Source organism: Metarhizium album (genome assembly GCF_000804445.1).
Source record: "Metarhizium album ARSEF 1941 chromosome Unknown scaffold_25, whole genome shotgun sequence".
Classification (NCBI taxonomy): Eukaryota; Fungi; Ascomycota; class Sordariomycetes; order Hypocreales; family Clavicipitaceae; genus Metarhizium; species Metarhizium album.
Genome location: NW_024467599.1, coordinates 104,009 through 117,888, shown reverse-complemented (window position 1 = coordinate 117,888; position 13,880 = coordinate 104,009). Strand labels below are relative to the sequence as shown.

The following is a 13,880-nucleotide window of genomic DNA, read 5'->3' as shown; positions in this document are numbered from 1 at the left end:
GCTCAGTTGGTTTTACGACCCAGCAGGTGCTGGTGCGGGCAGCGAACCGGCGACCATGTAGACCGAGGGTCTCTGACACGCAGGATGCGAAATTACATGATTCTGCACTCTGCAGTCCATTTACTGGCAGACGTACCCGTTTGGGACATGACCCTGCTGCTCTCCCATAAAAGACCCAGGCAGCACTGGTGCATGTACGTCCGTGACGCGAGGGGGGTGTCCTGCTGCGCGAGGCCTGTTGCGGGACGCAATGAGATGTGGCAGCCGTGTCCGTCGAAATGCTGTCCGCGGATAAATATGGCCAGAATGAAGAGTGCGTGAAATGCATGACGGATATTCCTTGGAATGATCCATCTATCCTGATTTCTTGCCTCTTTCTGATTCGTCTGCGGGATGCCACTGCAAAGGCTTCTTTTACTCATCGGCGGCATCTTAGCTGGGGCGGGTCCAAGTGTGCCTTTGTCCTATAGAGTGAGAGCATGCATTGTCGCATAACATATATTAGACTAAACACACAAAAATATGTGGTGTGGGTTTTTTGGTGTGACGTGCATCTCCTCGAGCCCGTTCCGACGCTACTACTAGTAGTTCAGCTCCTTGACAGAAGCGCTGGGAGCGGTGATTCTGCTCGGCACAGCTGCAAGAGTCGCCCGCCGGGATACCTCGTCGAGGCACGCAGCTGGCGTATTGCAGCGACGCTTCGCAGATGTACGTACGAGCGAGTCATCTTCCTCGTCAAGGACGAGCACAAGCATCCAGCGCCAGCTTTTAACAAACGCCGCACTGCACCGCACTGCGCAGCGGTGGCGCACGACATGGGCCATGGCGAAATCAAACCAGCGCGTACAAGCTCGCCGTCTCCGGGAGCACTCACGGGTGCGCCGGGTTCTCGTGCAGAAACCTCGTCGGGATCGGCACCCAGCCGGCGCGGATGAACTCGCCGAAGCCCTTGCCCAAGTTGTCCAGCAACTTGGAGCTGCTGACGCCCCTGCCCAGCGCGCCGTAGACGACGAAATGCACGGCGTAGATGTCGGGAAACTCGACGCGCTCGACGGCGTACCAGTCGCGCCAGTCTTTGCGCATCAGCTCCTTGAGCTTGTCTCTCGTCATGAAGGAGCGCAGCCAGTCGAACTGGTCTTTGGTCTGCACGAAGAGGCCGAGGTTGACGTTGCCGCCCTTGTCGCCCGAGCGGCCGAGGACGACGTCGCCAAGGGGCCGCATCGTCTTGGGCCCGAAGGAGTCGAGCGCCACCGGGCTGTCGGTCTCGTAGTTGAGCCGCGGGAGGAGCGGCTCCGTGATCCGAGGCGGACCGACGGGGATTGCGTCTCGCCTCCCGGGCTCGTCCCTGTCTGTGAGGATGACGGCCGATTCGCAGATTTCTCCCTGGTCCACGAGAACCGGGCAGTAGCCGAGGAAGGGTTTCGGCGCAAGCGTGCGCAGGTCCCAGGAGCAGTGCGCGCCTAGAGTTCATTCGCGAGGCACACATGCCGCGCAAAGTTAAAACTGGTTCTGCCATTGTCGTCTGTGTGCCCTCGTCCACGGCGTGGCGTCACGTACCTGGGAAGTGGCTCATGAAGACGACGTTCCAGGCGCCGGCCACGGCTCGGCACACGCTCTTCTCCCTGGCCTGCGCAAAGATCCTCATGTACGTCGTGGAGGCGAGCTGCGAGACCGGGTTCTCCTGCGGCGTGCCGATTCTCTGAAAGTCCAGCACGTCGAGCTTGTCCAGGAGGCCCCATTCGTCCAGCTTGCCCCTGACCTGGGCCTCTTGCACGTCCCACTTGTGGTCCGTCGCGTATCCGCACGCGTTCATCAGGATCTCCAGCTGGTAGCCGCCTCGGTAGAACACGGCCAGCTTGGTGGTGGGCGGCGGCGGATAGCCCTTGACGCCCGAGACGTGGACGCGATTTTCCGTGACTTGGGGCTGGACCCTGACGCCGCTCAAATCTGCCTTGACGTCGCTGTTGAGGTACACGTTTCCTTGCAGCTCGTACAGCAGCTGACTTCGAACCGTGTCTGGTGTGACAAAACCACCTGCGTCCTCGTGCTTGGTGATGACGCATTCCCCTTGGTGGGCAACCTCGGCAATCGGAAGGCCGAGATTGACAAAGGCGCTCACGGGATACTTGTGCGCTCCCGAGAAGTTGCCGCCGGTGACATACGTCGAACACTCGATGAGATGGCCGGCGACCAGCGTTCCGGCAAGCGCATCGTAGTCTGTTTCGTCCCAGCCGTGCCACCAGGCGGCGGCTCCGAGGACGGGCGACGCATCAGCCACCCGGCCGCATATGACGATGTCGGCGCCTCCCTCCAAAGCGCGCTTTATGCCGCGGTATCCGAGGTAGGCCCTGGCCGCTAGTATGGGCATGTTTTCGGGGTCCTGGAGGAAAGACAGGGCGTCCGCCGCAAGCTGCACTTCTTGGTTGGCTGAATCCAGGTGATTTTTAGAAGCCGTTGCTGCGTCCGGCAGTATTCTGTGAACCTTGTGCATGAGATCGTCCCCGTCTATGTAGGCAACACGCAGGCTTAGTCGCTCGTCTTTGATCTAGGAAGTTGTCAGGGGCTGAAACCATGAGCGGCAGCGTGGCAGAGTCGGATGAATATCGCACCATCCCGTGTGTCTTCTCAGCCAAGCCTCGCGGGTTAAGCCCGCCCCCGTTGATGATGATCTTGATGCGTTTTTCGTTTGCCAGAGGCAGCGTCAACCGCAGACCCTCGAGGGCAGTCCGAGCCCACCCCGTCTCGAGTGAATCAGGCTCGCCGGCGAGCTTCTGGGCTTCTGTCGCCATGTTTGCTTCTGTCGCCTGGCTTCAGAAACCACCTCTGGTACATGCTTGGGGAAGTAGGGACACATTGACGGCGGCAAAGCGTACGTACCCGCCAAGTAATCGCCGGTAATGACATCGACCGGGCCGCCCTTGGCCTGGTTGTACATGTAAACGCCGGGATCGCTTGTACCGTCAGTACGTGCCTCACAGTCACCTCGCGAGGGCATCAGACAAGTCGCGCGCCTTGGCTTGTAGGGTATCCAACACGAGCGCATTCGACTGTGAGGGCACAAACGAACCTTATCGATCCAGAACAATTCGCGATCCGAATTGGCCGCTTCGGCGGTTTGGACGCCATAGTGACCGTCACGGTGACGTACGAACTGCAAGCACGCGCGAACTCGCGGGAAGGGGATCGCAAAGACAAAAGGAAGATGACGAAGCGCAAGCGCAAAGCGCAAAGCGATATAATATGCCAGGATGACACGAGACTCCTGTTCCGGACGGAGCTCGGACCCCGATGAGGGAAGCGCTGACGAGCGGCGAATTCCGAGGTGTGCCGAGAGAATTTGGATTGGCCGCTCGCGATTGACGAGGAAATCCAAGTCGTCGTCTTGGGCCGGGTTGGCGTTGGTTTTGCCGGAATCGGCCAAGGATGGCCAGTCGTGCGGTCGCACGCCGTAATTGATGCGTCGACCGTCAGCACCGCATTCACACCTGGCTTTGGTACGACCGCGAGACTTGTCGACGAAGAACACGCCCGGTCACGTCTCACGTCAGACATAATCGTCGCTCCGCAAAATTCATCACGTCGAAACACGTTCACAATGCCTGTGTTTCGCTGTGTCGTGACTCGTCACATCATTCCGGCCCCATCCACCATGTGGAAAAAAGACCAAGACACCGTCGACGCATCCCAGCCGACCGACCGCTGCATACGCCCTCGGAGAACATCAGCCGTTTAAAAATGCCACGTACAAGAAATCGTCTCCGCCGCCACGAAATGGCACTGTGATGAGCGGGCGCCGAAAGACTCGACGCAAAAATAAACCACAAACGGCGCCTCACGCTCCGCGTCGACGTCGCTGCTTCGGCCGAGCAGGTTGCACCGTCTTCCAGTACTCGGTCACAACCTCCGGTGCGGTTTCTTCCACCACGGCCGTGGGAACCCACGTCGCGTCCTTTGGGCCATAGCCCACCCATTCTACAAGCAGCCTTTTGCGGTCCTTGCTGTGCTTTCGAATGGCATGAATGTCAAAAAAGTCTGGGTTATTCGGGTTCGCCGGGCGCCCGCCCTGGCTCTCCCAAAATTCTAGAAGCGCGTCGGGCGCATCTTGGTGCAGCTGGTCTTCGCGTTCCCACGTCGTATCGCCCCCTGCCCACTCTACTTCGATCTCGATCGAGTCGCCGCTCCAGCGGTACCCAGCAAAGTGGTGAAATGTGTACTCTGTATCTTCAGCACCCCGATCCGAGGAGTTGCCGGCACGGGCTGGGCTTTCCGCGCGGCTCCTCTCCGGACTTGTTTTCTTGTCCGGCGACTTCGAACCGGGTGACTTTGTGGATATGGGAGAGATATCTGTGTCGTTCAAGATATTCTGCTACATGGCCCCCCCAAAAAAAAGACAAAGAAAAGAAAGGGAAGAGGAGATTAGCATTCGAAATGGCGGCGACAGGACAGTGTGCACGGTTACGGAACCTACGAATCTTACGGATCTCTCCATCTTTTGTCCCGCGGCCGACTTCCTCCCCAGTTTCTTGCTAGAGAGTGCTGATTTGGGCGCCACCGCCGATGAAGCTGCCTCTTGGCTCTCGGACGTCTTGCGTGGAGAGAATATGGAGGCGAGGATGGTATTCATGGCGACGGTTTCCGACCTGCAGGGAACAAGATATTCTGTTGGATCTTCTGAGACTTGGCGCTCAACAAAGCACAAAAAGGGACGTAATCGCCATGTTTGCGCCAGCCAACCATGCGTGTTGTTTATTCCCATCTTCGAGAAGGACGGCGGTGGAGATGAAACGCCACCGACAATGCGACCTCACGTGACGCTTGGACGTCGCTCCTTGTTTTCACTGTGGAATCGAGTTCTGGTTGGTTGCCTGCATACACATGTTGGTAAAACGCTTCCAACTTGACTCGTACCAACGATATAACTACTCCGCCGTCAATCATATGAATCATCTATTTCAAACTGCTCCCGTTCAAAACTCAACCTCACTCAACTGTCGGGCATGCTGCGCAGATTGCCGGCCGCGACACGCAAAGTCGGACTGTTGATTCCCTTCGTGCCGTTACGGCGTCATTGAAGTTTCCCTGACAAAAGTAAACGAGACCCGACTTATTGACAGTGTCCAGCTCTAACAAGGGCGTAGCCACAAACTCTCAGAGGTTGGAGTAGTAGCTCGTTGATTCAACTGTAATAACACGTTTTAGTATTCAAAGGCCCTTGCTTCCCCAAAGGCCTAGATGAAGAAATGTCGTCTACTTACGAGAAACCAGTCAGGCCCAGCTCGTGGTCTTTCTGCTTATGTGTCACCGTCAGACATCTGACGTGCTGTTTAGGGTTGGGGTTGTAGGGCTCCAGTCATATGGGTCGAGGGTTAGTCTCTACTGTGCTGTGTGTAATGTGCCTTGTGTATCATCGCAGTAGTCGTGTTAAACACACCCTGTTGCTACAAAAGAGTGGCTTAACAACCTAGATGTTGAGCCTCTGGAGTCTCAAGAGAAGCGGCAAGCTTAGCGCGAATTCCTCGCAGACCAGCAAGGACCGATCTCACTATCTCACTTCGGCTGAGTCTCTCGCCTGTATAAGAAGCCTTCCTCTGCCTGGACCGAACTCTTTCAACGGCCATGGGTTGGTTTCAATCGTCAAACCAAGGGCTGGATCACGATGATTCGGGCTTGGAGCAAAAGACTCGATTCACAGGCATGTCGTTAACAACGTATCGTTTCGAGGTCCTTAGTTGCTCCATCTAAAGGACCCGGCCAATGAGGGCTAAATATGCAAGAAGATGCCTGTGTGTAACCTGATCTAGGTGACTGAGAGTCTGAGACATCGAGCGGTTGAGACATGTTGGGCCTTTGTGCGTAGCCGCCCGCTCCTCGTGATGCCAGTGAGGGCATCACGAGGGCTGCGTCTCTTGTGCGTTGCAGAAGTCATGTGGTTGAGGCTTTGTTGACCGCAAGTTCAGTGTAACAGTAGAAGACATCAAGCGCCAAGTTGTACATATCACTGTTACTTTGCGCTATGTCTACTTCGATCGATATTGGAACTGAATTTTCATCGCGGAATGTGACCGAACATCAAGGGGCAATCGAATGGCACAGCAATTAGATAGAGCACGTTGTTTTGTGATACAAGTTCCTTTACTAGCCTACTCATTGATCATTGCCCTGTCGCCCATGTGAAACACCGGCCGATAGAGCACTAAGAATGTAGGTTCTTCGCCTTCGCCTTCGCCTTCGCTTGCAAAAACGGAGAAAATCCTTCCCCTTTCCGCAGGGGATAAAAAAAAAAGGCACGCGCATATCACTGTGCGTACCGAGGGTCTGGCCGGGGATTGAACCCGGGACCTCTCGCAAGCTGCGGCATTAGGGTTTTCCCTAAGCGAGAATCATACCACTAGACCACCAGACCGGATAGGAGAACGTACTCATCACGTGATGAGTTGATGAAGAAACACTTGCAAAAATATTCCTCATGCGTTAGATCCAGGCCCGCTGGTTTGAGGTGCTGGAATAGAGCTGGGCTTCATTCTGTGGTGTTTGTTCATTTTATCAAGTTACTATTTGTACGACCCGTATCTAATGCTCGTTTCCAGTTGAAACAAGGGTTTTGTGCGATACTGTCTTTGGAGTATGGCTGGGATGGCAATTGTTCTGATTCATCAAATCACTGCTACTATGAAGAGAGGGACGAAATGCATCCAAGCTTAACACCCGCATTAGCATCGCCGACGAGACTTGATGGAGACCATTCTTACCGGAGAGCGATGATATTTCCAGCGCATCGATGCAGGCGACCAAAGCCTCGAGATACTTTACTTCGTTCCGGGTTTGGCATGTGGGCTCCATGCTCAGCAAAGAAGTCCTGAAAGCTTCAACCAACGCCCAATCTTTTGGCTGCTCTTTTACGTTTTACCATCTCAGTCAACGACTTGACATGGCCCTAGGGGCTAAACGTTTTGAAAGTTGACAGATGAAAATCAGATTAATGGTCGTGGCAACCAGATTGCCTCCCCTCGTCATGGTCAAGTAGTCGGCCACGTTGTCTGACATTAAGGAAGACTGCGTGAAGAAGTGGCGAGGCGGCGGAGCATGTGCACTAGATGCAGCCTTGGAAGCGGGTTTGACGTCTAGCGATGAGCTGTGAGACTCGCAAGACGCCAGGGAGCTGTCCGGGGGCGTGATTGCCTTCTGAGCCATGGAGAAGGCGTCGGCAGCTGTTGCGAATCCCTTGGCTTGGGATCCGATGACGGCGGCGAGGTGGACGACGCAGACGTAGACCAAGGTCGACGATGCTGTCGCATAGCATATAAGGTGGTCTACCACACACAAAAGTCCATTTTTTAGTGTGACGGATGCCATTCAATTCATCCGCACCTGCAGAGTGCAGACTGCAGTCATCAACGACAGGACATGTGATAGGAGTGCTGGTGCCTGCCGTTGCCGTTGCCGTTATCATGGCCGCTCCTTCCTTTTCACAGCAACGATGCGCCACCGCCATCGACAAGATTTGCACACGAACAAGCGAGCTTTCAACAATCGAGTTCGACAAAAGCATCGACTTTCAATCAACAACCTCTTTCATATGGAGCATCGATCGCCCGACAAGGATGCTCAACCACGGGGCACAAACGTCGCGTATGCACAGCGAGATGCAATGCGTCACAATGTGGCGGTTTTGCCTTTTGACTGCGGCCAACCTCGAACCGCAGCGAGTAGCCCGTTGCTGGCCTGAAAGAGACGGGAAATCCGTCGGCCGGCGACAATCGCAAGCTGAGCTCTCTCAGTGCCAAGCAGGCCGTTGTTCCAAGGATGGGTTGATCATCTCAACACCCTCCCGCTCCGCCAAAATTCAAAAGGATCGCTAGTCCGAAAGCGGCTTCATGGTGATGCCAGCATTGGAAACCCCGCGCCATATCCGGGTCGTGTACCATACACACGCGAGGTCCCGCTGACACTTCGTTTTGGTTCGCTCTTGAACGGTTGGTGAGACGGTGAGAACAGCTGCAATTTCTCCTCACTCAATGGCGGCTGGCGCGCATCAGCATGATGGACTTTTTCGAGCACGAGGATGACGGATTCGTCGTCATCTCCACTGAATGCGTGTCTGCACAGGCGGCGGAACCGAGGCACCTGCAGGCTATCAGTCAGGTTGCTGCTAAAGTCGGCAAAGAATTCTGGCCGACAAACATCAAGATTCACGACAACCCCGAGCTTGGATTCAACGAGGTCATTGCGCACGAGGCCCTGACGTCATTTATGACCCGACAACCAGGATGGAAGGTAACGCCTTCAGCCTACGGCATGGAGACGGCTTGGGTCGCGGTGTATGACAGTGGAGTGAAGGGTGCTGTTGTGTCATTCAACGCAGAAATGGGCACGTTGAGTTACTGAGCCGGATTTTCCCTGCCACAAGTCTCGGTCAGAGGTGGTGAACACACTTTGCTGACCGTGAGATTTCAGACTCCCTGCCCGCAATCGGGCACGCATGCGGGCACAATCTGATTGCCAGTGCTTCAGTAATTGGAGCAATTGCAGCGGCATGGGTCATGAAGGACGAGGGATTGCCAGGCAAGATTGTTCTTTTCGGAACTCCAGCGGAAGCAGGTATGTACATGCTCGCCAGGTGGACAATGTTTGGCATGCCTCACACATTTCAACTCCTTCAGGCGGGGGCGGCAAAATCCGTCTACTTAACGCAGGCGCCTTCTCAGACCATAAAGTCGACATCAGTCTCATATCGCACCCTGGGATCGTCCCCAACGTTGCGCGCATGCGCACGACGGCCTTGGAGCAATTCGAAGTCGAGTACTACGGCCGCGCGGCGCATGCGGCTGCAAATCCGTGGCTTGGCGTCAACGCCCTCGACGCACTCATCTCAGCATACAATAACGTCTCAATGCTCCGTCAGCAAAGCATGCCCGGGGACATTGTCCAGGGGTACATCACGCAGGGCGGCGTCGCAGCCAACATCATCCCCGCGTATGCCTCTGGTCGATTCGTCGTGAGGGCCGGAACACAGGCCCGTCTCGAAGAGGTCAGGGAAAAAGTCTTTGCTTGCTTTGAGGCAGGGGCCAAGGCAACTGGTGCTAGAATGGTTATCACCAAGGGCATGGCGTACAAGGACCACGTCCCAAACGAGGAGCTTGCGCAGTCATTCACGCGGTATTTTAACGCGCTCCATCCGGAACACCGGATTCTAGAAAACGCCGAACTGGACCGACTGGAGGGGACATCGCTGGCGAGTACAGACCAGGGCGACGTGAGCCATGCGATGCCCAGTCTGAGCCCGGGTTTTTTTATAAGACCCGGTCCGGGGGGGCAAGGGCCGCATAGCCCGGAGTTTGCGGAGGCAGCAAGGACCAAGGACGCCTATGAGAAGGCCATCAGAGTTGCAAAGGGTTTGGCCGGTGTGGCGGTGGACGTTTTGAGCTCGAAGGAGTTGTTGGACAAGGCCAAGAAGTCATGGAGGGAGAGGATGCACGCCGAAAGGTAGATTTCAAACAGATGTGTGACGCTACGGACCAATCTGTCGTGGCACATGTAGGTTTACCATGGTAAAGGCATCACTGAGCCCTTGTAGACAAGTCTTGTCCTCCATTACTAGCAACCGATGGCTGTGGAAAATACGCCGCGCCCTCTTGCCGTTGCGCATCGTTGTTTGGTCATGTGGGAGCGACTTGGGGAAAACCTAGTTCAATTGCACCAGCTGTTCTCGTGTCAAGCGTAAAATGGCTCGCTCAACTCCAACCTGACCTTTGTCGGCTTGGCAATAAAGATTCGCCAAGACCGAGAGCCGCTTGGGTCTCAATATTGGCGGCAGTGCGAAGCGAAGCCAGACTCTGGCACGGCACCTGCGGCTATCTGGGGCACCTGCGGCTGGAACTTGCCAGATAGCCGACTGGATGGACCTGAGCCACGACTGGCTTATTACCGAGCACTTGAAGTCTTATAACCGACCAGACTACTCGGAAGTTAGTAGGCCATCTTGACCTGGACACCAGACGCGGCGCGGTCAACGACTTGCTCGCCTGGAGGCACCAAGAACACACGCAGGCTCGCATCGGACAACCATGCTGTCGAGGACCACGCTCGCAATGTTTCTTGGCAAATGCCGAGAGGGCGGAGAAAGATGGTCTTCCACACGGCGCAGACGGTGGACAGACTATGACAGGACCATGGACGGCCTGCGGAACATCAATGCCAGCACGCGCATCATTTATCAAGGTGCGGCTGGCCCCCAACAAGCCTCACGACCCCGTCTTTGTTGTGGACAAGACACGGACTGATGATGCGATGCAGGCTTCACCGGCCAGGTGGTATGTACTCCAGACGCCGGAGAGACGCCCAGACTGAAGAGTCTTGCACCACTCGGCGGATGACCACACCACCGGGTATTCATTAATAACGACTGACCCAAGGCCACGTCCAACGCCAAAGACACCATTGCCTACGGCACGAGGGTCGTGGGCGGAGTGTCGCCGGGCAAAGGGGGCAGGACGCACCTCGACCTCCCCGTCTTTGGAACCGTCAGAGAGGTACGATTTCCCGCCAGCCGTGAGAGCGAGGCATCGAATGACGCGGCACGCACCACAGGCCATGGAGCAGGTGAATCCCCACGTCAGCGGCGTCTTTGTGCCCGCGCTGTTGGCGGCCAGCGCCGTCATCGAGGCAATCGAGGCCGAGGTGCCCGTCGTCGTCTCCGTCGCCGAGCACATGCCCGTCCACGACCTGCTGCGCGTGCACGAGGTTCTCCGCACGCAGAGCAAGACGAGGCTGGTAGGGCCCAACTGCACCGGCATCATGGCCCCGGGGCGGTGCCGCGTGGGAATCATGCCCTTCCGCCAGTACGCGCGCGGCTGCGTGGGCATCGTGTCCAAGAGCGGCACCCTGAGCTACGAGGCCGTCGGGTCGACGACCGCCGCTGGCCTGGGGCAGAGTCTTGTCATCGCTGTGGGCGGCGACCCCATGCCAGGTACATGCCTACTTTGACCTTGCGGCCATGGTTTCCTTCCTCATCTGCCTCTGCCTCCTTTTTGTCTCCCCCGTCTTCACGCTGACCTGACCGGCATGGGGTTCCAGGCACGACCATTGCCGATTCCCTCGAGCTGTTCTTCGACGACCCGGAAACAGAGGGCATCATCGTGATTGGCGAGATTGGCGGCGAGCAGGAGCTGCGCGCGGCCGAGGCAATCAAGGCGTATCGGCATGCGACGCCCGACCCGAAGCCGGTCGTGGCCATGGTGGCCGGGCAGACGGCGCCCAGGGGCAAGGTCATGGGCCACGCCGGCGCCGTCCTGACCGCCAGGGACGTGACGGCGGCGGAGAAGGCGAGGGCGTTGGAGGACGCGGGTGCGGTTGTCGTCCCTCACCCCGGGCTCATGGGCTCTACGATGAAGGCGCTCCTCGGCCGCTGACGGAGCAGAGCATCTAAGCCGCGGCCGTCTCGTGTCCTGCCTGGGCTTGTGCCATCTTGGTCTAGGGCGTCTATAAAACCTTTTAAAAGCAACCATCGTGACTCATGACCGGCAGGTCGAGACATGCGTCTTTTGAACCTAGGCGCGGGAAATCAGTAAAGGAAATCCCGTCAACTCGAGGCACTCTGGCGGAAGAAAGGATGGCCTAGACTTTTGAATTTTGACGCATGTCCGCGTGCGGACAAGGTGACATGATGGTTCTGGACGGAGCAGGACGCGTCGGAACGCCCCTTTCGTCAATAGATACAGAGCCAATAAAGTTCCCAATGCGTACAAGGCGTCAATGTTGGTTACCCGATTTGTAAATCAGGTGTGGACAGTCTGATGACCAAACAACGTCTTGCTGCATTCGAAACCATTCTCAGGCGTATCTTGTTGCGAAACTCGAGTCCCCGGCGAATCGGAACACCACCGTCTCCATAGAAGGATCAGCGATAGACCTTTGAATAGAACATCGGCACACCAACACGAGCATGAGGAGTCGGCACACCAACACACCACGATGAGGACTCGGCAAGTGTCCAGCCCGTCCAACCCCCAGTACGCTGATGTCGAAAGGAAAGTCTTCCGCTGTCCACTCCATGCTACGGCCGGCAAAGTATATATTGCAGCGGCAGACCTTGAGCAGTTCAGAGTCTGCTTTCCGTCCCGGCAACCCGCCTTGTTACACGTCGAGCCCCTCACCGTCACCAGACAGCATGAAAATTTCCGTCGTCATTCTCGCCGGCCTCGTGCCCCTGGCAGTGGCAGCCATTCTAAGGGGCGCAAAGTCAGGAGGCCGGCTCTGCCTCGCGCCCGGAAGGATGTGCAGCTCATTCTACGGCCCGCTCGGCAGATGCTGCGATGGGGAATGCGTCACTCGTTCCTCCGGTCACGGTACTTGCGTCAGTTTCTCTGCTTACCCGGGCCGGAAAGGGTCTCGGCTCAGATTCAAGGGCTAATGGTACGGCGGCACAGCAATCGAGCAGAAGCCGCGGCTCTAGTGGCAGCCCTTGAAATGATTTAGCGCACGTGCGGTCGTTGCGTGGACTTTGCGCGTGAGTTTGAGCTCGGCCATGGCGCGTGGAGAGATTAAATGAGACCATGTTTCCGCGGTCATTCATGTGATTTCAACTTTTCCCGTCTTCTGATGGTGACGTTTGCTGGACTGTGTCCACTTTGGCTACCTTTGGTTCAAGTCGAAAGTATTCTGTACTCGCCCATCTTACGTATCTCCAGCCAGGGCGGCAACGTACCCCCTTGAACGCACGACATGGCAAGTCAAGATCCATACTGGCTACGTTTGCTGTTTCTGACTTGCGACACACCAGGCCTGAAGGGCTGGGAAGGCGTCGAGCGCCTTTTTGAAATGTGACGGGCTGGGCTGCGCCTGATGTTGCGGGTAGACCCGTTGGAGAGAAGCGTTGAGATTGGCCGTGATGCTAGACTGATGGTAAGTCTGTCGGGGCTAGCTGAGATGTGACCGACGAACTGCTGTTGCGTTACGTGGCGGACTCTGCAGTGTGCGTGGGTGTAATCACAGTACGGAGTAGTCGAGGCACGCAATGTCCTTGATGTTCTCAAATCTCAAACTCGCTTGTTCACTCACCCCCTCCGCCTTGCCTGTTCTTGTCCGCCACTCGACACTGTTGCTTTCTAGAGCTTGCGGTTCGCCTCACGGCCAACAAGGCCAACTGACGGCCAATACTGGGCCCCCTGCTCGGCGCAGTCGCTTCTTGAACGACTGTGCTGGCTTCGCAACCGTCCACCGCTTTGCCGAGGCGAAACGCCAGTCATTTTGGAACTGAAGTCGATGGGTGAGTCTGAGTCCCACCCTATAAAGAGCAGGAGCGCATAGACGAAGCGGTGAGTCTCGGGGAGAGACGCGAGGCAGCTAGAACGGCACGCGAAGCTATCGCAGCAGGGCGGAAGTCTTGGGAGCGTCGTGGTGCCGGAACAGGCTCGCACGTCACGCAGGAGGAAGCTATCATCAGGCGGAGCTGTTATTGTCTCTAGCGTCTACCAATGAAGGAAGCCACCCAGCTCTGCAATAGATTTTCTCCGTCTGTCGCCCTGCTTGGCCGTTGGGCGTTGCAGTTCCAAGGCGCCAGCTATAAACTGAAAACCCGGTGACAACTCCATTCACATGCTACGTGTTACAGCAAAGCTCTACAGTCTTCGTCATATGCCGTCAACTGCTCCATCTTCATCTCAACGAAAGGTCCAAGGGCCGCGCAGACGTCGTCATCCTGTTGTTCCTTGGCCTCGATGGCGGTGGAACTGAGGTTGCGCTGAGTGAGGAGGTGAGTTGAATTCTGGTCATAGAGGTGCCTGGAGTACCTCTTTACGCTTTCAGATGGGCCAGCGGCAGACTTGTCAACAGGATAAAGGCTGTAGTTGCCCATTCGTTCATGCTGCAAGTAAGAGGCCATT

General features: G+C 56.5%; 5 protein-coding genes across 5 annotated transcripts; 2 read left to right on the top strand and 3 right to left on the bottom strand.

Moving 5' to 3' along the window:
- Window positions 1–870: 870 nt before the first annotated feature.
- Window positions 871–3,126, bottom strand: MAM_06914 (DUF1446 domain-containing protein; the record flags this gene model as incomplete). The annotated part of the gene is made up of 5 exons (XM_040825712.1): window positions 871–1,460; window positions 1,558–2,545; window positions 2,610–2,779; window positions 2,878–2,951; window positions 3,068–3,126. The coding sequence occupies 5 exons, from the start codon at window positions 3,124–3,126 to the stop codon at window positions 871–873; spliced, it is 1,881 nt and encodes a 626-aa protein (XP_040676269.1).
- A 706-nt stretch (window positions 3,127–3,832) lies between these two features.
- Window positions 3,833–4,624, bottom strand: MAM_06913 (Chromo domain-like protein; the record flags this gene model as incomplete). Its single annotated transcript, XM_040825711.1, has 2 exons — window positions 3,833–4,366; window positions 4,478–4,624. The coding sequence occupies 2 exons, from the start codon at window positions 4,622–4,624 to the stop codon at window positions 3,833–3,835; spliced, it is 681 nt and encodes a 226-aa protein (XP_040676268.1).
- A 3,413-nt stretch (window positions 4,625–8,037) lies between these two features.
- MAM_06912 (uncharacterized protein) lies at window positions 8,038–9,487 on the top strand (the record flags this gene model as incomplete). Its single annotated transcript, XM_040825710.1, has 3 exons — window positions 8,038–8,377; window positions 8,455–8,598; window positions 8,661–9,487. 3 exons carry the CDS (start codon window positions 8,038–8,040, stop codon window positions 9,485–9,487), a joined length of 1,311 nt encoding a protein of 436 aa, XP_040676267.1.
- Window positions 9,488–10,169: 682 nt separating this feature from the next.
- MAM_06911 (succinate-CoA ligase (alpha subunit)) lies at window positions 10,170–11,408 on the top strand (the record flags this gene model as incomplete). The annotated part of the gene is made up of 5 exons (XM_040825709.1): window positions 10,170–10,218; window positions 10,294–10,310; window positions 10,413–10,529; window positions 10,588–10,966; window positions 11,074–11,408. The coding sequence occupies 5 exons, from the start codon at window positions 10,170–10,172 to the stop codon at window positions 11,406–11,408; spliced, it is 897 nt and encodes a 298-aa protein (XP_040676266.1).
- Window positions 11,409–13,603: 2,195 nt separating this feature from the next.
- On the bottom strand, window positions 13,604–13,879 carry MAM_06910 (uncharacterized protein; the record flags this gene model as incomplete). The annotated part of the gene is made up of 1 exon (XM_040825708.1): window positions 13,604–13,879. One exon carries the CDS (start codon window positions 13,877–13,879, stop codon window positions 13,604–13,606), a length of 276 nt encoding a protein of 91 aa, XP_040676265.1.
- Window position 13,880: the final 1 nt, after the last annotated feature.